The sequence below is a fragment of the Symphodus melops genome (genome assembly GCF_947650265.1).
Source record: "Symphodus melops genome assembly, chromosome: 22".
Taxonomy (NCBI): Eukaryota; Metazoa; Chordata; class Actinopteri; order Labriformes; family Labridae; genus Symphodus; species Symphodus melops.
Window position 1 is genome coordinate 17429595 of NC_136712.1, and position 27951 is coordinate 17457545.

General features: G+C 41.3%; 3 protein-coding genes across 3 annotated transcripts; 2 read left to right on the forward strand and 1 right to left on the reverse strand.

Moving 5' to 3' along the window:
* Positions 1–993: 993 nt before the first annotated feature.
* Positions 994–14527, forward strand: cmah (cytidine monophospho-N-acetylneuraminic acid hydroxylase). The gene is made up of 15 exons (XM_079335034.1): positions 994–1003; positions 1198–1408; positions 3275–3366; positions 4156–4265; positions 4443–4633; positions 5761–5841; positions 5950–6016; positions 6125–6206; positions 6616–6753; positions 7770–7905; positions 8068–8211; positions 8948–9122; positions 11781–11897; positions 12024–12139; positions 13894–14527. The coding sequence occupies exons 2-15, from the start codon at positions 1203–1205 to the stop codon at positions 14009–14011; spliced, it is 1773 nt and encodes a 590-aa protein (XP_079191160.1). The 5' UTR covers positions 994–1003; positions 1198–1202; the 3' UTR covers positions 14012–14527.
* Positions 14528–15484: 957 nt separating this feature from the next.
* On the forward strand, positions 15485–18819 carry glipr1a (GLI pathogenesis-related 1a). Its single transcript, XM_079335214.1, has 5 exons — positions 15485–15791; positions 16605–16838; positions 16919–17037; positions 17283–17347; positions 18668–18819. The coding sequence occupies exons 1-5, from the start codon at positions 15621–15623 to the stop codon at positions 18802–18804; spliced, it is 726 nt and encodes a 241-aa protein (XP_079191340.1). The 5' UTR covers positions 15485–15620; the 3' UTR covers positions 18805–18819.
* Positions 18820–21447: 2628 nt separating this feature from the next.
* On the reverse strand, positions 21448–26533 carry krr1 (KRR1 small subunit processome component homolog). The gene is made up of 10 exons (XM_079335819.1): positions 26390–26533; positions 25499–25674; positions 25139–25273; positions 24835–24960; positions 24323–24406; positions 23614–23670; positions 22875–23045; positions 22560–22637; positions 22075–22171; positions 21448–21921 (listed from the first exon to the last, which is right to left on the reverse strand). Exons 1-10 carry the CDS (start codon positions 26463–26465, stop codon positions 21776–21778), a joined length of 1146 nt encoding a protein of 381 aa, XP_079191945.1. The 5' UTR covers positions 26466–26533; the 3' UTR covers positions 21448–21775.
* Between the last annotated feature and the right edge of the window lie 1418 nt (positions 26534–27951).

Consider the following 27951-nt stretch of genomic DNA (forward strand, 5'->3'; position numbering starts at 1 on the left):
CATCTCCCAAGGCTGAGAAGGAGATGGAGTCCAGTGAGAAAGAGCCTGGGTGACTCTTCCCACATGTACAAATGGTGAGAAACAGAATAAAGGGAACAAAATGATGGGAAACAAAACACCCGATAGGCTGTGCATGTAGTATTCTAAGACATTTCAGATACATTTTATATGACAGATTCTATGATACCTTCGTACAATGCATATAGTACACATGGAGTAAAATTTTCCATAACACTCCTTCATGCAAAATAATGGAAATAGCATATAGTGTACACAAGAGTGTGAGGTCACTCCACCCTATAGTGTCCCTAGAAGCCATGGCGGCCATTTCTGCTTTGGACACAGCTCCAGTATCAAAAGACCATCCCTGTGTCTGACATTAAACACCATTCACTTATCACATTGTAAACCATGTCTGGACATTAAGAAAACTTAAAACTTTGCAGAGGTTTTAGAATGGACACCCAACATCGCAGCAGTGGCTAAAAGTGTGTGAATTTTGCAATAACAGTTGGAAACCTCGATAATGGGAACCCATGTGACAGCACCCACCCTTGTTGCCCTGCTTATCGTCTCATGCATAATTCCTGTGAAAATCAAAGTTCGCCAGTGAAAGTCACTAAAAATCAATAGGAATGAGCTGTCTGTGAGTGAATAGAGAAAGTGGAAGAGCGTCAGACTCAAGACACGGGCAGACGTAATGATCGAGGGTGGGGTGGGGGAGGGGGGGCATTGGGCACATTGGGGCTAGCGTAACTTTTTTTTTCTCCTTTATATTATGAAAAATCCTTTTACAGTGTTTTTCAACCTTTATTTGGGTAATCTCAGTCTCTACTGACCAAAAATGTGAAATAAACCCATCCAGTCCTTCGTTTGTGGTCCATAGGTCTTAAAACACAGGGGAAACTGCTCTGTTTCAAATGTGCTCTACCTGTGATGTCATAGTGGGATTCTGGTGTAAAAAAAACAACAACAACCGGCCCTTGGGCAAAACTTTGGGCAGGTCTGCCATTTTTATTCTGGCTAGTTAAGGAGTAATTACATTTAAAGAGACGCACACACCAAACTGGACCTTTCTGAGAGAGCTGGTTTCTACAGGGTCACAAACCTCTGTTGCCAGGAGGAAGCAGGGCAAGATGTTGTAAAATAGAGTTCATTAACTGTGCAAAACATGTTGAACTAATCTTGTGTCTTTAGGTAAGATGACTTCTCAAAATGCGAAGACGTTGCTCACACTGGATGCTGAAGCGGTTGGCTCACTCAAAGAGGGAATCAATTTTAAGAAATGCCAAGAGGACGGGAAATGTTACATCATATACAAGAGCAACGACGGCTTCAGAGCATGCAAGAACCAATGCAAACACCAAGGAGGGTTATTCATCAAGGACATCGAAGACCTGGATGGCAGGTGGGTTATAAAGATATCTGTTGTTAAGGGATTGGAGCTTTTATCATGAAGAGCTGCCTGCTGATAGCTGACCAAAGGCTAAGTGATAAGGACTGTCAAAGTCAGACAAGTTGTTATTAGTTAGGTCGTTTTATGAAAAGCCTCAGAATCCATTGAGGTGCTGCACTTTACCTGAAGTGTTACCAGCCAAGCATGCCCATTTAAGAAACAGCTCTGACAGTTAGTTTGCTAGTTAGCTGTTGGCGAAATACAGAAAGAAACGATTCCCAAATACAGTTAACAGGACAGGAGCTTGGAAGGGACTCCATTACATTAATTCTAAAGCACCAGTATCTAACTTTTCCAACTTAAATTACCAGTTTCAAAGGTTGGTCTGATAGCACGATAATTTTCAACAGGTAGAATATGACGTCTCTCCCATGTCCACAGAGCGCCCCAGTCACCTGAATGCACTACATAATATTGGCAGCAGACCGCAGTCACTTTATAAGGATTGCATGCAGTTTTACAGATCTGAAGTTACACATTAGCCTTCAGCTAAAGACGAGCGAGTTCGCCTGTCTCTGTACTGTTTGATATCATGTCTGAGGCAAAGATGAAGATAAAGCCAAGAAAAGAAAAAGAAAGACTGACCGAGCCAGAAGCAGAGTGTACATCCTGGTTGATACTATTGGAAACAGATTGCGATGTAACATTAAGTTGTGCCGCATCGCTGTCTCGTTTTTAGCAGCGTTACTGGACTCAGCAAGTCATCAAGAATAATTTTGCGTAAGCGCTCAAATATTTTTGCTTTTGAACCAAGCATTAAGGTGGACAACCTGCTGCGTCTGGAACGTAAATATTTACATACTTCCACTCGAGGGAGCATCACATAAATCAGACGGTGTGAAACACTGAAGCAGAGATGAGCTATTTTGGCACATATTTTTGGACGCTATGCAACGGCATTGCCACTTCATAGTTTTGGTAATTGTGGACTCGATGTGTTAACTTTCCGCCATTGTTGTGCACAACGCTCCAAACAACCGCAGGATATCCAATGCTGATGTCATGCTTTGAGTAGTTAAAAGCAAGTATACTCAGGGGCTTAATTCATCACAATGTCTGTAAATTATATGAATGTCATTGTTGCCAGAATAGCCTTGATGGTTAGATTAAATAATGTATAAAGAAAATTTGTTGACTAAAATAGTCTTAAGCTAGGGCAGCTATGAATCAACTCATGGAATGGATACGTCGCTGAGAGACTAAAGATGGGCCTAATATCTTGTCAGACGCGTTGTCCAAAACAATACTGTGATGCGTAAAATAAGTTTGACCTTTTATTAACAAAAAGAAAATATAATCAACCTTATGATCAAGTGTCTTAACTCATAATCACAGTGACACAAACAATAGCATGAGAGATAGCGGTCGACAAAAAATATGGCGACCCAGCTCACCCTCTCTCTCTTCCCACAAGAACAAAACATGAACAGGTGAGTTAATAAATTCCACACCACCACTCACCCCGTAACCCTCCTACTAAATATGATACCACAATAAATGATATAAAACCTATAACCCAAAACATAACAGCCTTACAAATACTTCAAATATACTTCATGCTTCATGTGCTGCTTTAGCTCAGCTAGAGCAGGAGCACCATGAGCAGAAACTACAGTCCTTTTCTCACTGGTCACAGGTTCAACTCCTTAACCTGATGCTTTGAGGTGCAAGTTTTACACTATTCCTTCACATATTTCCTCTTCAAAATTGACAGATGTAAAAAATAAATAAATAAAAAAAACATTGATGCCAAAATATACTTTAATAAACAGCAACAAAAATATTTTTAAAGGACCTTTTTGTTTTCTGCCCTGACAGGACTGTTAAATGCACCAAACACAACTGGAAGTTGAATGTGTCATCAATGAAATATGTGAATCCACCGGACAGCTTTTTGCAGGACGAGCTTGGTGAGTTCATGCTTGCTTTAAACTCGCTTTAATGATCTGTGATTACAAGTTAAAAAAAACAACATCATTATGACTCCTTCATCGGTTAGTGCTGGGGCCCTAAACAGAAAAGTTCTTTGGTGGTTCTTTGAATCAGTTTTTCCACAAAGTTAGATAATATAACGTGGTAAAACAGTCCCTGTCTGCAGCTATATGTACTGTATATATCAGCTTCCCTGCCACAACTCTGACTGTTTGTTTTTTTCAATGAAGCCTTCCTGCTGGCTTCTCACAGGATCAGTCGAATAAACTATGGACACGTACCTAAAACGCCACTTCAGTAGACTCCAAACTGTCTATTTAAAGCCCAGGGTTAGTCTAGAAAAATCAGCACATTCAATGTCCTTCAAAATGTGTAATGTCTAGATGGAGATCCGTGTATCGATACACAAAGACATGTTTCAACATGATGGAGGCTTTGTGCTGAAATACCCTAAGCGTGACATCGTACATGGCCGTCGTGGAAATATGGTCTATTGCAACGCATCAGGCAGCTGTCAGCTAAATGAGTCATCTTTAATCTAAAATGTATAAACTGAGGGTCAAGGTTAAAAAAAATGCAGTTCCCTTTTAGTTTCATGTAGAGGAGCATTAACGCTTAATTAATGTACTAAATGTTTCTGTGGAAGCTGGGATGAAAAATGGCCTCTATGTGTTTGAGATTTACTGAGAAGTCTTCAAGTTCACATAGTTGATTTTTATATCTTATGTGGTGTTATTATACTACAATATAAGCTTTTTCACGCACAGAGGTGGAGATTTTGGATGATGGGGGACTTCAGCTGGTTGAATTGAGCCCTACGGACCCCTGGTTAGCTGACCCCCGAGATCCTCAGGAGCTCCAGGAAGGAGAAGTAAAAGTAAAGCCTGGTTGATAATATATTTCAAATAAAAGGCTGTTGAAATTGATGCATGAAACATGTGTGCAGTCATACCTGAAAATAACAACTGTTTGAAAAGCAAAATTTTGAATTATGGCACATTATTTGCCATTCTCAAGAGCCCTGCATTTTAATTTTTCTTATGATGACACACAGGTGACATTCATGGCCCATGCCTGCATGGAGTTTCAGCTGGGTCAGAAGCGATTCATGTGCGACCCATGGTTGATGGGTCCTGCATTCGCCCGAGGCTGGTGGCTTATCCATGAGCCCCCAGCAGACTGTCTGGACAGAATGTGTTCAGCTGATTTCATCTACATCAGTCACATGCACTCGGACCACCTCAGGTAAATTACATGTATATACTGTATGTTGTACTTTTATTTCCCCCAAAAAAACAGACAACCAGCACTTATACCTCCACTTATACTCCACAATATACAATTTAGCATTTATTGTGAAATTCATTTGGTGTGGATGCTGTACGTACTAGTAAGATAATAATATAAACATTTAAACATAATCCAGAATTTGATTATTTTCTGAAACATGGTCAAGGAGTGAAGACATGATCGATCTTTCTTTTTTTTTGGTGTATTTATCAAATTCAAAAAACAGGCACACACGCACCTGCCTGCACATGCACGTTTACAGTGCGTCCGCACTGAGCGTACCGATTGTTTTCAGTGGCTCAATGCAACGCGGCAAAACTTCCATTTTAATAAATTCAAGTCCTGCTATCACAACAGATGATCTACGTGTGGGAAGAGTTCTTATTGTACAGTCTTGCGACATACGTGAGGCGTACAGATTCAAATGGGCGGGAAACATACCTGCGCGCCTTGCATAACGTGCTGCATTGCTAGATCCCACAGCTCGAGTGTTGCCTAAACCCGCCCTACTAAGTTTCTGATTAACCTAGAGTAACGTTTATTACTCTAGGTTGAGAAAGACAGCTGCGTTACTTGCAAAACATTGGCAGATGAACTCGATGAAGTGCATTCACAACAAATTCCCACGTTTTTTTTTTTTTAATCACCACCTCATGCTGGAGATCCAGCACAGTGCCTGAATACTTCATGCCCTACAATGTGAATGTGGTATTTGTTTATTTAATGTCAGATGAGTACGTGATAATTGTGTATTGACTCAAAGAGAAGAGCAAATAAGCCATGTCACAGATAAAAGCACAGAGTAGGTCCTTATTTTGTTATTGGGATCGGCTTGAAGCCCTGAGTAAACCTCAATTTATCAACATCTAGTTATTTTGTTATTGGGATCGGCTTTACTGAGTAAACTGAGTAAACCTCAATTTATCAACATCTAATTATTTTGTTATCTAACTGCTATCACTTCATTTTCTGTCCTTAAATGGCCCTTTAACCTAAAGATATCAACTTGTGTGCTGCAGATAACAGTTTGTTAAAGAATGCAGAATGTCCTTGAGGGATCTATCCTTTCCTACCTTTTTTAGCTACCCCACACTGAAGGTCCTCTCAGACAGGAGGCCAGACATCCCCATTTTTGTCGGTGACACGTCAAGACCTGTCTTTTGGTGAGTAAAGAAATTGAGCTCTTTTAAATCCAGAACATCAACGACTATGAAGTCTTTCAAAGTGCATCTATTTTGTGACGTGGGCTTTCCTCTGTCTCGATGCAAAAGGGATTTGGAGCAAAGCAAAGTCAAGCTGACCAACATCAACGTCGTCCCTTTCGGTGTCTGGCAAAACGTGAGGCACATCTGGTTAATAAAAAGTGACAACATGAAAGAAAAATTAATTCAGAACTCTGATGACAAATATTCCAACTGACACTAACATGTCCCTTGATTCCATTAGATTGACGAGCACCTGAGATTTATGATCATGATGGACGGCGTACATCCTGAAATGGACACCTGCATCATTCTGGACTATAAAGGTACATGCGTCTCAGTGATTATTCTCTGACAATAATTATTTGAGTTCAACAGTGAAAACATTTATTTTAATCAATATTCTACATGCAAATCTTGTTTTTAGTGGTTGATGGATGTTGCCTTAAGGCTCCAGACCAATATATGTGACAATATTGTGATCTATGACAATTTCTTCACTCTTCTCAATGAAACCCCCTCCACCATGTTTCCCTAACACCATGTTTCCCTAGTCGGTCAACAAACCCCCCCAATGAGGAGAAAAGTCCATCCTATCTGTGTTTTACCTGCCCCCCTTCAGAAAATGTGTCCTCAAACAGGCCGTTTTGAGATGTTCCCTTTATGACATCACAAAGGGCAGTAGCCCCTCCCCCAGATGGCAGACATTCCTACAGCGAGGTGTTTTGATTTCAGGTCACATGATCCTGAACACCGTTGACTGCACCAGACCAAACGGGGGAAGGCTACCAAATAAAGTGGATCTAATGATGAGTGACTTTGCCGGGGGAGCATCTGGATTCCCCATGACCTTCAGCGGAGGGAAATACAATGGTGCGTTCCCTTTTTCATCTCACTGCACACAACAGTTTAGAAGTATCTGAGTCTATTATGGGGCTTTCACACACAATTGTTCAGAGTGAGCTGCATGCGTGGACACAAACAGCCAATTGTGTTACTCCGACTTCATATGGATGTTTTTCAGACAGTCCCTGAGTAAAAACTTGGCATGAAGTCAAGCCTTAGACTTTCTTTATTGTCATTCAAGCGTGAACTTTACATTGCAAATGTTTACCTATCAGCACAATACCATAATCCATGCAAACTATACAAACAACCAGGGATTTATTAGTGCACATAAAGAAACTGCTGACAGATTTTGTCTTTGAAACCTTGTTGGATGATCTGTGCATCAACAATTCTTCCCATGGCACCACACTGGGACTTCAATGCTCTTTTTCCCAAGTCACGAAACTTTCAAGAGAATTAGTGTGCCAGCCACCTTATACATATGCATTGGTATGTTACTTTAAGCTCTGCTAAAGTCCATGTTTATAAGATGCAGTTCTCACGCCTTATTAAATGTTATATCTGCAACAGAATTAAGCCTGATCTTTAATCGAGCACACCTTAATAGCAGATTTTTGGAAAAGCAAGATTACAGAGATTTTGATTCTTTTATTATAAAGTGTTACTGTTCACAACAAAGTCTTGAATTGATGTGACTGAGCAAATCCATTTATTTCTATTTTGTATACTTTATTAATCCCCAAAATAATTCTACACAAGGGTGTTTGGAAGTATTGTGCTGTTTGCCTGTGTGATGCCTTTGTTCCTCTTCATGGTTTGTCTATGCCCTGCAGTGCCAAGCAGGTGATATATACACGATGATATAGAAATCCTGTTTTCCTGTTAAACTACTGCAGGAACTGGAACATCCAGTTATCTTGCTGAACAATCAGATCTCTGTAACTATCAGACTGGAAGCCAGACATGTTTTGGAGCTGTGTTTTGAGAAGCAAATAGATTTGTACAATTCAATAAATCTACCTAGTATTTCTGTTTTTCAGACTCCTGGAAAGCAGGGTTCATTAAGAATGAAAGGAAGAAGCTGCTTAATTACAAAGCTCAGCTGGTGAAGTCCCTGGAGCCCAGGATCTACTGCCCGTTTGCTGGCTACTTTGTGGAGGCTCATCCATCCGACCGGTAAAGATTGTAAAGCTAGGGCGGGGCAGGATTAACAATCCAGGGAAAGGGTTGAAAAAGGCGCAGTTGATCCGCTGATAACTTTGACTCAATTGAGACTAAGAACAGAGTGAACATGCAGTTTTATTTATGCATCTTACCTGTGCGTGTTTGTGTGTACAGGTACATCAAAGATACCAATGAAAAAAACAAGTCAGAGGAGCTAAACGCCCTCATCAATAAAATCGCCCCAGAAATCAAGACATGGACTCCCAAGCCAGGCGCGGTGCTGGACCTCGGCCTCACTCTCAAAGACCCCACCAACAGGTAGACAACGCTTAAAGCACTCTGTGTGTTTAATCCAATACCTGACTGAGGTAGGGGGGGAACTGAACTGTTTTAATTTACGATAAATCACAAAACTCTGCGCACTCAAATCAGTGCAATGCAGTGTTCAAACAGCTGAGTTTAGGAACCATCCCTACAGTGCCGAGTGAAAACATAAATTAAAGATAAATAAAAAGAGGATTAGATAGATTGGAAAAAGCTGCATCCTTTAAATGGCACAGTACAGTTCTTATGAATTAGCCATTGACGACAAAATTGAGTTTTGTTCGACTTTATAAAGATGTTAAATTCTGCGTTGAAGTGTAGAAATAGTGGGACCGTATTGTGGTTTACTCACTGTTATGTGACAGGCCTTACTGCGTTACTTCTGCACTTCCAGGTTGTCTATAACTTTCAACCAATTTAATATCACACTGATTTAGAATCACAGACAACAACAACTATAAGCCATTAGAAGTCCTGGATTAAACGAGTCCCTTGATTGGCTGTGGCTCAGACGGTCGAGATGTGACCTCACGTGTAAAAGACTAGAAAAGCGCTATACATGCTGAACCCCATTTACCATTTACCTTGCAAATTGGATTTAAAGTGCCTTGGTTCAGCAAAAGTTTACTTGGAGAAGTCATGTTTGGATCTCTCAGCACTTTAAAAGATCTGTATGCACTTAATGTAACCTTATTCATGTTAATATTTCTATCACTACGCTAACAAACAGTGCGGCCATCACCGATCCCCCTGCCAGTGCAAAAATCTTCAAGGACAGCTGGGACTTCGACTTGTTTGTGGATGAACTGAACAGTGCCATCGGCAGTGAGATATTTAGACATCGAAGCTGGATCCAGTTTTATTACACCTGGGCAGGCTTTCAGAACTACAACCTTGTTGTGCGGGTAATTCAACTCAACAATTAAGATTCTCTCTGTTAGTCTGGGGCTGACATGGTGGTGTTTCCTTCGTTTTACACAGAAGCAGCGCTAAGTATGCACAAGTATTTCTATCTGTGGGGGCAGCAGGGGCGTGCACAGACAGTTTGGGTCCGGGGGCTCGAGTGAAAAAAGAGGTCTCTCATCCTATCCATAAACTGTATACCTTTGTTTCTCATTACACACAATCCACTTGTTTGAACTTGAAGAAGCGTTCATTTGGACATGTGGGAAGCAGACATATTGACTCGCAGAAACTGCTAAAAAAAAAAGTGTACTCAATGAGAAAAAAGAAAAATATAAGGCTCAGGAAATGATGCTCAAGGAAAATTAAAACAATATATTTTGGCATTTTTCTATTGTTAAGAAACTGAAAAGACAATGCAAAGTGAATACGGGCCCATATCAAAAGATAAAAGAAATGAATTGCGAAAGCTAACGTAGTAATGTTTTAGCATTTAAACACTTCCTGCTTAACATAAACTGTTTGAGTGTTGATGAGATAGGACAGGCCTATAATAAACAACTTCTGTTTTTGGTTATGACGTCCCTTCCCAAAATATCGAGTCTGTGTTTCTTGATTAAGAGCATTAAGAGCAGGGAACTCGTCAAACAAACCCCACCCAAAAAGTCTATATGTGCACATGCTTCTCTTTCTGCTCATTTCCTGTCACCTTTCCCCCCGTCTTGTTGTACTCCGTCAAACACAACAAAAGGCTTTAGGGTTTCGCCTTGTCATCCATTCATTATGCTTTAATGCATCATATTGAGCCCTTTGAATTTTACCAATGAAGTATACCTGCCACTCCCTCTCAATAACAAAAGACTGTTTTGATGGTCTCATACTGTACGTTGTTTATGTAGGCTAAAGGTTGAAACATTTCCAAAGCCAAAACCAATGCACACTTTACCTACATACAATGAATGTTTTTAGTGTGAGGAGACGAGAGCCGTTTCACATACTCTATGCACATTTGATAATACTGTACATACAGATCAATCAATCAATCAATCAATCAATCTTTATTTGTATAGCGTCAATTCATAACAGGTGTTATCTCGAGACACTTTACAAAAGCAGGTAAAGGACCTTACTGTTTGTCTGTTAACATTAACGAAAGAGCAGGTAACAAGACCAGGCTCATTGTTATGTTAGATAATCTCTCCAGACTTCACGTCGCTGTCAGATGGAAGGGGCCGAGTCCTCCTGTCAACGCAAACATGATTTCTACCATGTATATAATATTTGTTTAGCAAATAAGCCCCTCCCCCCCAAAGACAGGAACTTTACACACAAAGCCGAGGCTGTGGTATAACTTTTGCAGGTTTGCGATGCTTTAAGTGTTGGAAGAGTTAAAGTTGTATAACCTATGATTGAGCTCGAGGAAAAGTTGCAGATTATTTAAGTTATCAGAAGTCATCCTTCGGAGACGACTAAAGAAATAATCCACAGCAGTTTATCTGTTGAGTTGTGGAGATTTTGGTTTTTGAACAAAGTGATGGACTGACTGCTCAAACCATCTTTGCATCTCTCGTTCAGGTTGCTGATGAAATTATTCATTTGGTCAACTTTTGAAAATGTAAATGATTTCGCAGGCTGAGCTTTCTAATTCAGAAGCTTCTTCCTTTCATTCTTGATGAAACCTGCTTTCTAAGAGTCTGAAAAAAGGAGTCTGTTGGATTTTACAGAGCTCCATCTCTTTGATGACCAAAACGTAGGTCTTGATGTGTCACCAACATAAATGGGGACATCTGTCTTCCTGTCTGAGAGGACCTTCAGTGTTGGGATAGTAAAAAGATTGAGACGGTTAGCACAAAAGTTAATATCTGTACGTACATAAAATTCCCAAACCTTGATTACATTTTTTTGAAAGTAAAAATAAAGTGAAGTTGTGTAGATTGGTGTTAGTTCAGCATGATAGCTGGATAATCATTTGCATTTTAGACTATTTGCATCTTTTTCACCTGCTTGGAATAAACAAAGGGTTTATTTTTTTTCCAAGTTTGAAGGTCATGCAAAATGAACTGATTTGACTGTACAGCAACAATGGGCTGAGCATTAGGAGTGAAGCAAAAATATTTAGAGCTTCGCCTGCTGACTGGCGGCAGTACATGTCGTAAAACCCCGATTTCAGGATTTAACAGACCAGACATGGCTCAAACTCTAGTTCCAAAAAACTTATTGGATAACTTTTGTGTCAGGGTTGAAGTGACTGTCTCAACCTCACTTTAGATCAGTCTAGAAACAGGCGAAGAGGCGGAGCTGATCCACCTGGCGAGCAGCTACAATGCGCCCACCTGCTTCAAACCTAAAAATGCAAATCTCAAAATAATAAGGTGTAATAATATTAAAAATAGATGAACAATTTAAAAAAATAAACCCACCGCACAGTTTGTATTTATAAAGAAATGCTTGTTGTTGGTACCAAAACTAAGATGGCAGACGGAATTAATTTACGGTTTGTCTCTACTAAGTCCTCTCCATGTTTCCTTTCTGCTCATCTCTCTGGCTGCTCTCTTTAGAAGCGCTACCCCTGATTTCCTGGGTATTGAGCTTATCATTAACTTCAAAACTGTTATCAAGCTTCCTTATGCCAACGTGTTTAAACTACATGTTTATTCAAGATGATTGAGACAGATGACAACTTTGAACCCATCGCTAACGGCTATGACTACCTGGTGGACTTTATGGATCTGTCTTATCCCGCCAAGAGGCCTGACAGAGAGCACGCCTACTTGGAGGTAAGACATTGTCGAGAACTGCATTAAGTACACACATCATCATCATAAAGCCTTGTCATCGCAAACAATGATTAACTCAATGTTAATTTACACATGGCAATCTGACATCTTCTCTGTCTTTCACAGATTAAAAATAGAATCGGGGTGATGAGATCAGTGGTGCTGCACGGCCGTCTCTGGGACGACCTGTACATAGGCTTCCAGAACCGCATAAGCCGAGACCCGGATGTCTACCACCACAAGTACAAACACTTTATCTCATAGCTAATGCAATGAAATCTATAAATGTGAGCATTCAGAAGAGGACTGCATGGTGGTGTGGGCAGAGGTGCTGCTTGTCACCAGGCAAGGCAGGCAGCTGCTTGGGGCCCCCAACGACTGACAGACTTTACACCACAGCATTGCCTCAAATGTGCAATTTTTGCAATGATAGTAGGAAACCTCCCTATTGGGGCCCCATCACCATCTGACAGCACTTACTCTCAATGACTCACAACGCTCTTCCTCAGGCTTCAATCTTTCCCTTTCCCCCTCTTCATGCCTCGAACAGAACTTTGACATCTTTTTTTTTAAACCAGAGTGTCAATTATTGCTGTGAAAATAATAATGGACGCTGATTGGAGTGGCCCCCAATGAATGTTTGCCAAGGGCCAACAACAGACCCCAGAGGTGCCCCTGGGTGCGGTGGTTCGTGATGTTGCAAGGAGATTCTTGGTTCGCACAGGAGCCTTTCTGTGTGGAGTTTGCATGATCTCCATGTGCATATAGTTCTATGTGTGCGGAGTGCTCTTATACAAACGAAACCGATATAATAGACAAAACTATGCTCGGAATACAGCTATAAAATGAGGAAAATAGGAGTAATAAAGCAAGAATAAAAAAGTGTTATAAAATTTACAGCAAGCTCTCCAGATGCAGCACCTGTCACCTCGTTTCACTTGCCCACAGGATGACTCCAAAGATGATAAGAGATTCGAGGTATATAGTTAATTATTAATGGTAGATAATCTCCTTACAATACTGTACATCCATGAGCTGTCCTCCATGAAGTTGACATATTTGTCCATATTTTTCCAGGGATAACCAGCTTTCCTCTCATTTTAGGAGACAGGTAGTAGAGTTGGATGTGACTGGACTGGCCTGCCCTCCATTGAGGCAGTGTTGGTGGGGAGGGGTCCTTTCAATGAACAGCAATATATATATTTTTTAGAGGCAATAAAAGCAAGATCACCCCATGTCGGTGAGGTGGGCGGGTCAGTGGGATGAATGGAAGAAGACAGGCTTTGGGTGCGGGTGGGTGTGGTGATGTGCAGGAGTAAAGGTCTGGAGCAGAATCTTGACATCAATGCAAATCTTCACCGGGAGCAATTAAAGCTGCCAAAGGACAGGAGAGGCATGATTAATGAAAGGGGTTCTGGAGATGATGTGGTCTGCAAAGTTATGGACCGGTTTGTATGATTATGCACAACTCTCAGCTGTAACATAATCAAACCAGATATATATATATATATATATATATATATAGCAGGGGACGTATGACAGGGATATGAACCAGGAAGCTGTTAGGCAACAGCAACGAGCTGACCATTGCACCAACGTGCAACCCACTTAAAACAAACAAAATATATCAAATTAAAAATACAAGCAAAAAACGGACAGTATGATTGGTTAATACAAAAAAGGATGTCTGAAAGAAATGTGCTGGAGAAGCCAATTAAACCCAAAGGGGCTTGTCGAGTGGCTCTCTTAACGGGTAACACAGAAACAAGTCATTAAACTAGTCCAAGCTAATATAATATAGCTAACCGGAAAACATACTTAAAATGTAAAGAAAACACAACAAGTAAGACTAGACATTAAAGATGTCATATAGATTCAGCTTAATCAGTCTCATTAAAAATAATGGCGCACATACAGTATGAGAGATGGAGGCGAGTGGTACTGTGATTGTAAAGTTTTGCTTGTGTCCTAATATCAATATCTCGTCTGTTTCCAGGTTCTGGAACCACTTCCAGATAGAACTACCACTTCGCAAGCCAGACTGGGACCAGTTCCTGCAACAGGCTCCAGTAATTGAAGAGCCAGAGACACAGAGTTACTGTACACTTTCATGAAGATGATTGTTTCACATTTGAAGATCACGTTCCTGATTGTTTTAAGTCACCAATCAATTATTACAACGTCCCTGATAAGATTATACTCTGACAACACTAATGGAGTTTAAACTATAAAAGAAGGAAGATAAGAAAGTCAGTGGTGCCATCAAGTTTGTATTAACTGTGGAGTGCCATGCAACTGATGACAAATGTCTAATAGTATAAAATACAAGCTGGCTTCCTCCAATTTTAGTGTTGTAAAAATGACTTTAAAGTTGCTTATTATCCGTCTGTTGCAGCGAAAAAATCTGAACCAGTGATTTTAGAACTAAATTGGCCCCATGTGTCATCCACTTTAAAGTGAAAATGTGTAAATTTACAAACGAGAAGTTCAGTTAAAAAATGATAGGACTAAATCTTTATCAATTCTTCCCTCTTACACTTTTGATAATCCCAGTGGCATCTCCAGAGTCTGTCAGGGCCTGAAGCAAAAACTCCCAGGGGATCCCTCTAACAAGCGTTTATTACCATCAACACCACTACTGACTTTCATTTACAAACGTTTGAACCTGGGCTGCACGCCGAGAGGACTAACCTCCAAACATGCCATACTACAACATACTAACCACCACATTATCTGCGCCCCATATTAGACACTTTTCTTTTGTCATGAAGGGGGAAATGATTTTTTCATTTAATATATACACATATGTGGCATTGTATCTAATGTAACAGGAGAATATTTCAGGAAATGAAGTAAATTCAGTGGACCAATAAGCTGCCCCTGATGTTGGATGTATGTATGTGCACTTTGTGAGTAAGTAACTACATAGTCAAAGAAGATATTTAAAATCGGTTTGTAGAAGTTTAAGTTGCATGTTAAATTTATGTTCATTGGGGATCGGTTTTAATAACCTCAGTTATAAAGCACATTTAAAAATGATTGTTGACAAAGGGATATGGTGAACAAGTGCGGTTAAATTGGATGATCGCTGTATTTAAACTTGGGACACGGTGAATACGAGGTTATATCAGAGTACATTAGGTGGAGGAGCTGTATTTTGTTTTGAAAAATTATACACATTCACATTTTCCTTTTGTATTTGATGCACTTTAAAACAGTCAACCAAAGTCGACACTACACTGTGTAATGTGAGGGAGTTCAAGGGAGCAATATGTAACGGACGTCTTGTGTTTAAAATAGGTTCTGCAGTCCAAATTCAAAACACTGCAGAGACTTCTCATAATAAACTAAGACTTGAAATCAAATGCTTTGGTGTGTGTTTTTAATCAGTGTATTATTTTTGCATTACTTCTCCCTCCTTTGCCAATAGACCATGCTGTCTTTATCATTTGACATGAATTACATGGAGAAGAAGAAGGTAAACTTGCATTTTGGACTGCAGAAAAAATCATGTTAAACTGCAAATAGTGGGTTAGTGGGTTTAGTGGTAAAGAGTGAGAACTTCAACCAAACTTAAAAAAAAAAAAAAACACATTTCTAGCACATCCTGTTCCTCTTGAGGAGGCCACTTCCTTTAACAGTCTGATATATGTAGGTGGATTTAAAAAAAACAAACAACCTCAGGCTCTGTGTGGTCGCTTCAGGCAAATCATTCTTTGAATCATGGGCTGCATCTTGGAGGGGTTTCTGTGGGCCTGGGTTATCCTGGAGGCTGGCGTGTGTTCACTTACTCTGCCAGAAATAACAGACAGGAAGTTCATCGATGAATGTGTGAAGGAGCACAACAGGGCGCGGTCGTCTGTTAGTCCACCTGCAAGTAACATGTTGCATATGGTAGGACACTTAAAGTTCTAAAAAACGTGTTTTTTTTCTTGTGATGAATTGCAGAGAAAAATGAGCTCAGACACCTCAATGGAAAAAAGTTAAAGACGTTAACTTTTTCATTAAGTGATGTAATGTCACATAATCAATAGTAAATAATAAATATTCTTGTGTCAGCCTGTGACCGTTACAATATATGGGAATTACTTATGAAAAATAGTACAGCTGGGACTTTTGTTCGTTTGTTTTTCATTCTCTAGTTCCCTCAAATCATGCTGGCTTTGCTCTACAGTTCATGTGTATAATTGACTGAATATATTTCTGCGATTTCATCAATGAAATTATTATCATAGTCATTTACTCTTTATTGTTTCACCTGGTTTTATTGCTTTTCTTCCTGTCTTTACTGTCATTGTTTCCTTTTAAAAAGCCTCCTGTGTTGAGAACTAGCATGAATGCTAAAACATAACAATAAGCTTGTCTGTTGAGAAAAGTCACTGGGTCTTGTTCTTGGTGCACATGCTCTAATGTGACGTGGACATCACAGATAAGTGGACAAACCAAATGCAGGGAACAAAGAACAAGAGAATGAAAAACAAACGAACAAAAGTCTCAGCTGGACTATTTTTCAGTTACTTCCCACATATTGACGGTTGTAGCGTTAATAGTTCCCCTTTTGAACAGGATTGCAAATGCAAACACTATTTCTCAAAGCTTAGCAGGGGCTTATAGTGTATGGTGCCTTTATTACCACCACATGGATGTAATGCATATAGGCCACAGCAGCTATCTGTTTTAAAATGAAGTTTCTGCATCTTTTTTCAGACATGGGACGAGGACTTGGCCATTACAGCCCGAGACTGGGCACGACAGTGTGTGTTTGAGCACAACCGTGGCCGAGCGCACCCCTCCTTTTCCTCGGTAGGAGAGAACATATGGACGGGTTACCCACCATCATCTTTCGATGTGACGAGTGCAACGAAAAGTTGGGTGGATGAAAAACAACATTATGACTACAACAGCCAAGGCTGCACAAAAGTCTGTGGCCACTACACCCAGGTGTGAACGCTTCACTGTGTGTTCACGTTTCCTTCCTTTTGAGCATGCATTGCTTAATTTACCCCTTTCCTTGTCCCCAGGTTGTGTGGGCGAGCAGCTACAAGGTCGGATGTGCAGCCCATCTCTGCACAAACGGAGTTAGAGAATCTGGCTTTGGTCCTGTGGAAGGGGTCATTTTTGTGTGCAACTATGCTCCATCGTAAGTTTTATGCAATTTGACTATGAATTAAAAAAAACAATGTTGAAACTTAAGTTATAATTGGATCTCTTGGATCTATGTGACTGGATTTTTCCAAATATTAAGGATTTATGAAAACCGAGGCGTTTTGATGCAGGCAATTTCCAACTTATCACTAGAGTCATTGAGCACTAATTCAAATGAGCTGGCGAACTTGAAAGTGGCTCGTAAGAATCATTTAACTTGGATTATCGGTCTCTGTACAGGGGTAATGTGAACGGAAGGAAACCATATGAATCTACAGGAGCAGCCTGTGTGAACAATGTCTGCGGTGAGTATTCAGGCCCTTTATTGATGATCGATGGTGTTAAAAGTCCCCAATCTGTGTCCCGCTCTTTGGTTAAGCTTTACCTCTTACAGACAACTAGAACATTTGGCTTCTTCTGCCGGTTTAAATCGGAGCATAGTTTGTATCTTGGCCTTCTGGCACTAAAAAAACCCACTAAGTTGAGGAAGCCAAGCTGAAGTGCTCTGCCATGACGTGGAAGATGTTGTTACAATTCCATTTAAAGAACAATGATGGACACACACACACACACACACACACACACACACACACACACACACACACAAGAAGAGGAAAAACAATAGGCAATTGTAGTCTGTTGGGACCTTCGGAAAAATATCAATTGGCCCTCCACCCAGCGTTCTTCACCATCATGTCTGCGAGCCAACGCTTCAATTCAATTAAAAAAACTTCATTTGTCCCCGGAGGGCGTTTATAGGGAAAGAATCAAAGATAGAGAGTTACTCGCAAAGACAGGTCACGCTACACGATCCGCCCAGAAGATTCAAAGAACCAGACCAGACTCGTGACAAGAACCAGTATTGGGTCAGAAGCATTGGACGCATCGGATAGAATTAAAGACCTCACCTCACGCACTTAAAGATATTGACGATGATTTCGAACGCTGATCAGAACAGCCGCTGACGTTGTGCTTTGCTTCTGTGTACTGACGCAGCGCCGGCCTGATCAGACTGATCGCGGTTTGTTTGCTGACAAACAGTATAGTTACATCCTTTCTAAGTTCCTGCTTACTCTGTGATGTAAGTCACAAAGTGTTTGCTAAAGGACTTGGATCATTTCACAATAACTCATAAAGGTCTGACACACAGTACATTATTTTGGCACAACGGTTGGTATTGGTTTCTTAAAATGTAAAAGACAACAATTAGATGAGTAGTGATATCTGAACGCTGTGATGTTCATTGACTTTTATATAAATATGTTAATCTAAGACAAGGACAGTGCATTACACATTATGGCCCCTGTGTCCAGAGGGTTAATAAGATTAGCTTAGGTTAATGATAAGATGAAGATGTATGGGAAAGTGCATTTTAAGTCCTTAATAGGAAACAGATGTTTTTAATTGAGCGGTTAAATCCGAGTACTCTCCCTTTGCTCAGACTCTCCCAGGCTGAACCTCGGCACGGCTCCTTGATGCTGTTACTTCTTTGAAAATAAAAGGTTTTAGTCAAGTGTCTTCATCTACACACATCGTCCATCAACTGAGAAACTTCCCATCTCAGCCTCCAAAGCTGCAAACTATACAAATGCAGAACAACACTCACTGAATTCTTCCTTTTTTAGGCAACGATTGGACCTCTGTGAGCGGGGGATCAAACTATGGGGCTATCCTGGTGGTCCGGCCCATTGCCCTTATCCTCACCTTTGTCGCAGCGTATGCAGTCCGACACTTTTACCCCGATATCTTCTGCTATGAATAGACAACCTGAATCTTCTGAGGTGACCTGAATTTGTTGCGTCACATACTCAATAACAAACAACATCCATGTACTTCAGTGTGTTTAAAGGAAGAATGTGCCCTTGAGCACCAGCATGAAATCAAACCTCCGCCATAATGAAGCCTCCGCTCTCCTCAAGCAACACACCTCCAACACTTTACACACAAGGGGAGGAGCCAGCCGTCCCATCCACGTAAACATGATGTAAACACAGCCAGCGGGACTCGAGCTTCTTACTCGTTACAAACAGTTGTGACTAAGTTTGGTGGCAATGGTTAAAATTAGTTGGTGGTTTACATGTCGTTAATAGCTGCACTAACCAGTTTAAAACCTGTCAGAAGGTCTGAACTTCAGTTTTGAATAACATGAGTTTTAATAAATTGAGATGGGACACATTTTTGCCTCCAAACGTATTCAGGTTACTTTGTCCTGTTGTCTTACAGCAAACGTTATTTTCTCGTTGACGTGTGTCATCAAATTTCTGTAACGACTTAGTTCATGTGTCATGTTAATTCACTGCTCCTGATGTGTGTCAGACCTGATACAGTTCAGCTTTGTGTAGAGACCAAGAACAGCTTGGAGAGGGTCAGCAGCTCTTCCTGATGTCTGCAGGATGTTTGAAAACTCCTGGACGTCACAGATTAGTCTCGGTGGGTCAATGTGGCAACGACCCTGATAATGATCATGTCTTTTTGAACGTCTGCAGAGCCTTTGGAAGAGTCTGGCAGTTGTGTTTGAGCATGACACTGAACCTCAAGAGTGATGTTGAATCATGTCTGAATGAGTGGGCCTTCTCATCTGATGCATAAACTTTAATCAACATAAGCCATCTGAGTCTCAGGAGTCTTATTGTGTGGAGTCTTGATCATTTCCTCGACAACGTGCTAACAGTGAAATGTATTATTTAACAAACCTTCGTTAAGTTTCATCCTTTGGGAACAAATACTGTTCAGGCTAAATCAGAAATCTGAAACAACTCTCATACTGAGCACCTGCTGCTGGTCGCATCGCCATCAGAAGCACACACTCACAGCAGGACGTCGTGTGTGTGTGTGTGTGTGTGTGTGTGTATACAGACTGTGCCTACACTGCAAACTCCTGCACGCTAGCACAAGCTAACCACCTCTGCATCCACAGCTGAAAGCCACAAACAAGGTGCACTCTCGTTTCAGAATCAGCTTCATCTGGGTTACGTTTCACCGAACTGATTATATTTTATAATAATTTACACTTTATTAATCCCACGAGGGGAAATTCAGTTTTTACACTCTGTCTAACACACACATAGGCCGAGATACACACTCATGCACAAACAGGGTTCTAGTGACATGCATTAATGGAGAGGTCTCAGAGTGAGGGGGCTGCCCACAGCGAGCGCTCCAGAGCAGTTTTGGGGTTCGGTGCCTTGCTCAGGGGCACCTCGGCAGTGCTCAGGAAATGGACTGGCACCTCTCCAGTTACCAGACCAGTTTCCGGACTTGGTCCGTGCCGGGACTTGAACCGGCGACCCTCCGGTTCCCAACCCAAGTCCCTACAGACTGAGCTACTGCCGCCCCATTTTCTCTTCAGTTCTTTTCTTTTGCACATTTCAACAAGGAAATCCAAAGCATCATGACAGAGGAAAGAGAGAAAAGAAAAAAACATCACTGAAACAAACAACTCACAATCAGAGAGAAGAACCATGTGGCCATTTTTACTACGTCCTCAAGAACCCCGATTTGAATTTCACTCCTCAAAAAGTTGACTACATGCATATTTTTACGGTTGTACGCAAAACCAACTGTTATTAAAGTTATCTAACTGATCAGTCACTAATGTAAAACATGTAACTGAATTGTGAGATACTGATTTCTTATACCATGTTTTTCACACACAGTTGGACACCATGAACCACTCTGACCGTCCCGGACATTTTTACTCCCTTCAGATCACAGCTTTTAAGGACTCATCAAATCATTCACATTTAATTCAAAAACATTTAAATACAGTTGCAGTGCAGAGTTATAGTTAAAAAATAAATAGCTTCAAAGTTACAGAGCATGGTCCAGATATAAGGAGCATAGAAACTAAATGCTGCTTCTGTGTTTGGTTCTGGTGAAGCTCCTGTGAGGAGTGACGAGCTGGTAATTGAACAGACTGAAATTAGAACTGACCAACCTTTGTTAACCTTCAAAGGTGAACGAGTCCATTTTTTACAACATTATTGCTGCCATCGTTTTTTTTTTTATTATTGCCAGTCAACCTGAAAAACAACCTTTGGTTTACCATTTCCTAAGACACTAATTTGACATAGTTTAAAAATTAAACCACAGCAGGAAGTTTTTTTCCCCATTAAGGTCGAGTCCACTCGTACACGGGAACGTTTGAAAACATGCTGTGCACCGTTTTCTCCTTCGCTCCAGGTCACTGCTCTGATCACACACCAGACCAGACCTGTTCAGACTTTGGCTGTGTGATTATAAATTAGATTAAAACATTTCTGACAATCAACGATAACTGACTTGAAATCTGTCTGATGTTTTCAAGTCCCAAAAATACAACTTCACAATATAACTGGAAAATGTTTTCAAGGCCTCAAACAAGGAAGGAAAAGCTACAAAAACAATAAAAAAAAAAAGATCAAGGTTGGTAAAATATTTTTTTTTATTTTTACAATTTCCACTAATTCAGTCCAACCGCCTACAAATCAGTGTGTCTTAAGAAAGAAGAGGAAATGTACTTTGAAACATAAATATCCACCGTACACAGTCTGGATGACAGTTAGTAAAAGAGGAGCCTGCATGGACTCAGTCACTGGTGGTGTGTTCATCTTTAATGGCTGGAGATTGATCTTCAGACAGATGAATGAAAATGGGCAAGAAGTCCTCAGAACAAAAGGGTTCAATAAAAGTCCATGACCGTTCATGATCCGAGTCCCAGTCCAACAAACGCCGTCTCACAGGACGCGCGTCCGTTAGCCTTTCTTCTTCTTTTTTTTGTTTGTGGTGGCGCTGCTTGGTGGAGGAGCCGTGTTCACTGGTGGAGCTCCCAGTTTCTTTGTTTTGGCCTTTTTCACCTTTTCTTTGATGGCCTCGATGTCCAGCTTGCCTTCTGTCGGAGCTGTGAAAGAATCGAGCAGAACAAAGGGGTCATTCTGTGTACAGTTTGGGAAGTCTCTGTTTGTTCTTTGCTATCTATCAGGATCACTGTAAACTTCTCGCTTGCGAGATGAGCAAGGGATTATCTTATCTTATCTCCTTTTGTGTGTTTTACCTTTGACTGATTTCTTCAGTAACGGCTTCTCCTTAGGAGGAATGAAAGCTTTGTTCCGCTCTTCCTGTTTCTTAGTCAGAGCCTCAGCTTGTTTAACCTGAGAAAAAAAACAAAAACATATAGCATTAAAGGAGCTCATCTGGCTCCACATCTCCACGCTGCACTTCAACACGTTTTTGTCACTCTGTGCATTTCCTGCAAAACAGGTTTTCACTTGCAGGACGATGAAGACTACAAGTGAAGACCTGAATCTGAAAGTATCCACTGGAAAACTGCTCTCGACATTTAAATCCCATGTTGGTCAGGCTTTCGAGGGTTTTTGTCCTTTATGCAGAAGGATGGTGTAAAAGGAGTTTTCAAACTGCAGCAGGGTCAACTGTTTTTTTTTTTAAATAGCAAATCTCGATTTTACAAGTGAAGTAGTTTGGACGGCCATCTTAAAGTGTGGATGTAACTCCAGTGAGCGGAATCCACTCGGCCCTCACCTTAATCTCTTCCATCTTCTTCCTTCTCTTCACACTCTCACGCAGGAAGAACTCTCCGGTGGACAGCTCCTGGTCAACCTGCAGACATTCAATAAATGTTTCCAAACATGGACAATGTTTTCCTCAGTAAATTTACTTTAAGGCCAAACGATCAGAAAAGGCTTAAAAATATGTTTGTATTGTCTTAATATTCGTCATGCTACATAATGATGCCACACTTTAGCTCTACAGTAAATATCATGGGGTTGGTGTGTTTTTAACAGACAGTAAGTCGGTCCACAGTGTACTTCAGAAGAACAGTTCTTTAAAGCTGACCTTGCTCTCTGGCTGTGATGGAGGGAACGGCGTGTACTCCTTCTTCACGCTCTTCTTCTTCGGTTCCCTGCGCTTGGCCAGGTTCTTGTGGCGGAACTTGGGCAGGAAACGTTCCCAGCTTTGCACCCGAAGGTCGGGGTCTTTGGAGAGCTCCCGCTTGATCATCAGAGTCTGTGACCGACGGGGGCAAAGACAGGCTTATTTCTTTTTAACTGTATTTATCCCCGTGGGCGATAGAGCAGACACAGCGGAGCGCAGAAGCACCAAGCGGTCGGAAGAGCGCAAGAGGAGCGACACGCATACATTCATACGGCCTGACGCAGCAAGAGGAGCAGTTCGGAGTTAAGTGTCTTGCCCAAGGACACATCGAACATGCTGCTTGCTCGAGCTGGAGATCGAACCTTCGACCTCCCAGTTGAGAGACTCTACCAACTGCACCACAGCCGCCTCTACAAAGTGGGGCCATCTCATACAGACGGCTGCTGTAAAAATAAAATCCTACTTTAAGTTTGAGTGTCTGCGGTTAGGTCGTGCCCTCAGCTCCAGGTTCGAGCCAGCCGTGGCTTCAAACCCAGAGAGATTACATCTCAGTCAGGAGGTCGAGAACAAGGATGGAAAACATCATCGGGCACGATTACAATCTGTCCAAACATCTGTCTCTATCAAGCGGACACGCCTCATGTTTCAACACTTCTGACAGGCAGCGATGTGAAGCTGTGTGTTTGCAGCTCAAACATACCTTGATGTTGTAGATGGGATGAATGTTTTTCATCGTGTCCATCACCACTTTACGTACCTGAACGACAGGAGGAAAAAAATGGATGTGAAAAATGTTTGCTTGAGCTCGTTTTTCAGATTATTGAGGATTTTCATCATCAATTACTGAACCTGAAAAAATCATTTCATGGCAGCACATCAGTCTCCTTACACCTCCACTAGCTTGTTAGTCTATGTCCTTATCAGTCTCACTAAAACATTGATGAGACCCAGCTTCAACGCCTGCTGACAGATTAGCATACTGATCTAAAACATGCTTCAGGTTGTAATCAGTGAAGGAGTTAAAATGGCTTTGAATGAGATACCCAGTTATGTGAATATGAAATAAAAATAGACTGAAATTAATAATTATCCCCAACAAGCCTGTGAAAATAAAAACTAATTTCACGAGTTGAGTTTTAAAATGAACTTTTCAACAAACGATTTCACGTCATTTGGATCATTTCTCCGTCATATTTTTACATCTTATTTTTAACACTTTGTTTTGCTTTATGCTTACTTCTTGTTACTGCTGGTACCTGCATGTATTAAGGGCTGCACCCGCTCAGACAGTTATCAGTTTTTTTTCACCACCATCTGATCTGATCTGAACAGAGCTAGAATTAAATCTAAGGGGAAATAGAGATGCAAATCCCGCCCAGGGAGCTCGCTCACGCACACACACGCCTCACCTCTTTGAGGCCGTTGAAGGGCCCGAGGGCCGACACCGTGTTGCCCTGCACCATCACGTAACAGTTAGTCAACAACTCCAACGCCTGGGGAAAAGAGAGAGAGGGAACAAGGACAGATTTAACTGAAGGCTGGAACTTTTACTGTATTTAGACAGTCAAAACAGATATTTACAAACACTTATAAAAACACAAACACATTTTTCTTTACTGTTAAGCATCAAATCACAGTAAACCTTTTTTTGTTTGTTTTAAATCAATAAATATTAACATTTTTGTATTTGTGTCAGAATAAAGAGACAATTGTTTTTCTTATTACTTTCATCAAAGTCAGAAGTCACATATTCTCCTCTTTAGTTTAAATAATTCTTAGACACAGCCCTTATCGTGTCCCCTCACCCTTAAAGAAGTTTGTTTGGATTTAAATCGGCCCCCAAGATTACATTTCTCCTCCAAGGATGAACAAGGACGAAGAGATGAGGTATGAGCCGTTTTGGTTTCTAATTGGGACTCACTTTTAGGGTGGAGCCCTTGGGACCAATGAGCCGCTGCCTTCGCTTCACAAACCGCTCCCTGTTCCTCACCATGGTCCCAATTTTGATGATGTCACACGCCATGTCGTCCTGTAATATCCGCACAGCCTGGAGGACAAAAATGAAATTAAAAAAAATGTAAAAAGAAAGAAACAACCACCCGATCACCTCCAACAACCAGCTTCAGTTCCTCGTCACAAACTCAGCATGTTATATGAAGAATGTTCAGGGAGCTTGAATTATCCAGAGACGGAAAAAAAGCACATGTCGTGCATGAGATTATCACCTGTTCGAACGGTACACTCCTGGCAAGCAGCTTGATGAGATCTCTGGCTCTCACGATTGCGTACGGATCGAAGGTTTTCTTGGTGGTGCTCACCGTGATGCTTCCCTCAATCAGGTCCAGAGAGGCTTTGATGTGCTGAGAAGAAGATGAATAGATCCATGATACACGAGACGTGCACATCATCGTGCGAGCAATCACACGGTAGAGTTTGCAACTCGGCTTGATCATGCCAGAAAACACCGCTCTGACACAGAGAGACATTTACAGAGGACACACTGGATTGTATAAAATATCACACATAGCATGCAAACAGCATTTTTTGCTACTCCTCAAAAGTAAACATTGTCTCTGTGAACTCACTGCCTCTCCTAACGCCTTCTCCACAAGCGGCCAGCACTCCTTCAGGTAGGCTTCTCTGTATTTGGGGAAGAGGGTGGCGAAGCTGCTCTCCTCCAGCAGACCGCGGGGGTTATCATCTCTGCTGAAGGTGGGCTCTTTCCACCCATCGGGAACAGTCAGGAGTTCAGATTCATCCACTGTTAAAACACACAGAGAACATTTGAGTATCCGTTTCCATGATTCAGAACTTATTTACACTCAAGAGATATAAAATGACAGAACGATTACAGAATCACTTAAGAAACCACAACGCATTAAAAATAATTAAAGACAGATGGACACAAGGCAACAAAAGTCAAAGTGCAGAGATCTCTGAAGGCACTGACACACCAAGGAGATTAGTTTGCTGGTATCATTTACAGTAACAGTCCCACTCAGTGGAAATGTCCTTGGCCCAGGTTCATCCGTCAAAACACAAAGTGTCTGTATATTTACTTAGTACATAGTGAGGAGGGTCGACTCTTCCTTGTGAATAAATGAGTGGAGTGAAGATTTAAAAGAGGGTATATTTCTTATACCTGCACTACACCACTGATTACATCTTACTGAAATATGCACAGAGAAAGGTTAAAGACAAAAGTAAAAAGTATTTTGCAAAACACTGGATTTTATGTGCAACTTCACTGGTCGACACATGCAGAAAAAAAGCAAACATGTTGTCTCCGTCGCATGAACAGAAGAAGCTTTTCTCCTCTCACTGCACATGAGCGGCTCGCTGACTAGCTCAAAGCTAACACGTGTTGCTAACATGTAAACACGCCATTTATCCGCCAATGTTTAACTTCACGTCACAGTTTAGAGGTCGTCTGTTGTAAACAAACAACCATTAGCTCGACAGTGTCCGTGACGTACCCTGTTTCTTGGTCTTTTTGGACTTTTTTTCTGTCTGCGCCTCACTCATGCCGTCTCCCGTGGAGGAGGACGCCATCGTTGTTCAGGAGCGGAAGTGACGCAAATCTTCTTCTTCGTGCCTAATTGGCCGTCGATATCAATCGGAGCACTATCGCCGCCTACTGTTGTAGTATTCTTTTAGTAATTGGAGTTGGAGATGGCATGTTTCGACCATAGACTGTAAACCATAGACCAAGAAGTTGCATTGCTGTCATCGACTGGATTTACTGACCCTGCACATTTTTAAATCCTCTACAGACAATTAATCCTGTCCCCCTTTTACCTCACCGCAGACTATCGGCATGGGTTCCCATTTCAGTTTGGGACATCCAAAATAACTATGGCAGACTTGGACCCCCCACTGTCCTTATTTAAGTAATTCATTGTAAAAAAAAAAAAAGGTTAGAAGCAGAACACAAGGAATCTCCATGTAGGCCGACTGTATAAACTATATCTTGCAACACTTTAAAAGCTAAACATTTTTTAGAAGCTGTTCTTGGTTAATCTAAAAAATGAGAAAAAAGTGAGACATAGAATCTAGTCAGATATCGTGTAATAATAAACACTATGAAATCATCATGTGTGTGATCTTTTGTAAGATTTTAAAAGTATATAGTCTACTTGAAGATATTTGAAATCACATGCCCACTTGAGCTGCAGCCTCTTCACATGCTGATTGTTACATCAGCAGGTAAAGGGCCTTAGTGAGTGGATGCACCGGTGGAGCTGCTCACATGAAGAAAACACAACATGCATGTCTCACTTTGCACTGCCAAAAAACAGTCAGTGTGATGGATAGAAATGTCTGCACACAGATCATTCTGTTCTGCCCAACTATGAGTCAGAAATACTCTTCAAGTAGTGTTTGAAGAACATTTCTCCATTTTCTCCTCAGCTGAAGAAACTTTCAAGCCTGTTAAAACTCCTCTTCGTTTTACACCTTAGGCATCTTCTCAGAATTGTGTCACTAGTCCATGTGTGTGTGTTCCCACTGCTTCTCTCTCGTCTGAATACACTGGAGTGTCTCTCCGGAATTAATCAGCTCATATGGAATTAATAAGCTGGTCTCTCAACGCTATTGACAAGATCTTTTCTATAAGATCCACTGGACCGGGGGAGTCCACCTGCCCGGACGGAACGAACGCTGCTGGGTACGTGATGGATCCATGGAATACATGGAGAGTCGTGTGCCTGGGAGTGCTTCCGGTGGAAGATGTTGAGGACGTGTACATATTCGGCTTCATGTTCACCGGTCTAATGCTGATTGGCCTTAGCATAGTCCTGGTGTACCAAAAACATTCTGACCTGAGCGAGCCCAGGGAAGCCAGACACACACACATAAACATATGGACAGACGCACACTCATGCACACAGCGTCTTCCCTCCCCTCCCACCCTTGCACTGTGTTAAGGGTAATGTTTTTCCCTGCATTCAATCTCTGCCTCCCTCTGCAGGCATAGCATGAAGGTTTTTTCTGTAAAGCGTATATAAAGACATAGAGCATATTGTGATTATGTTGAGCT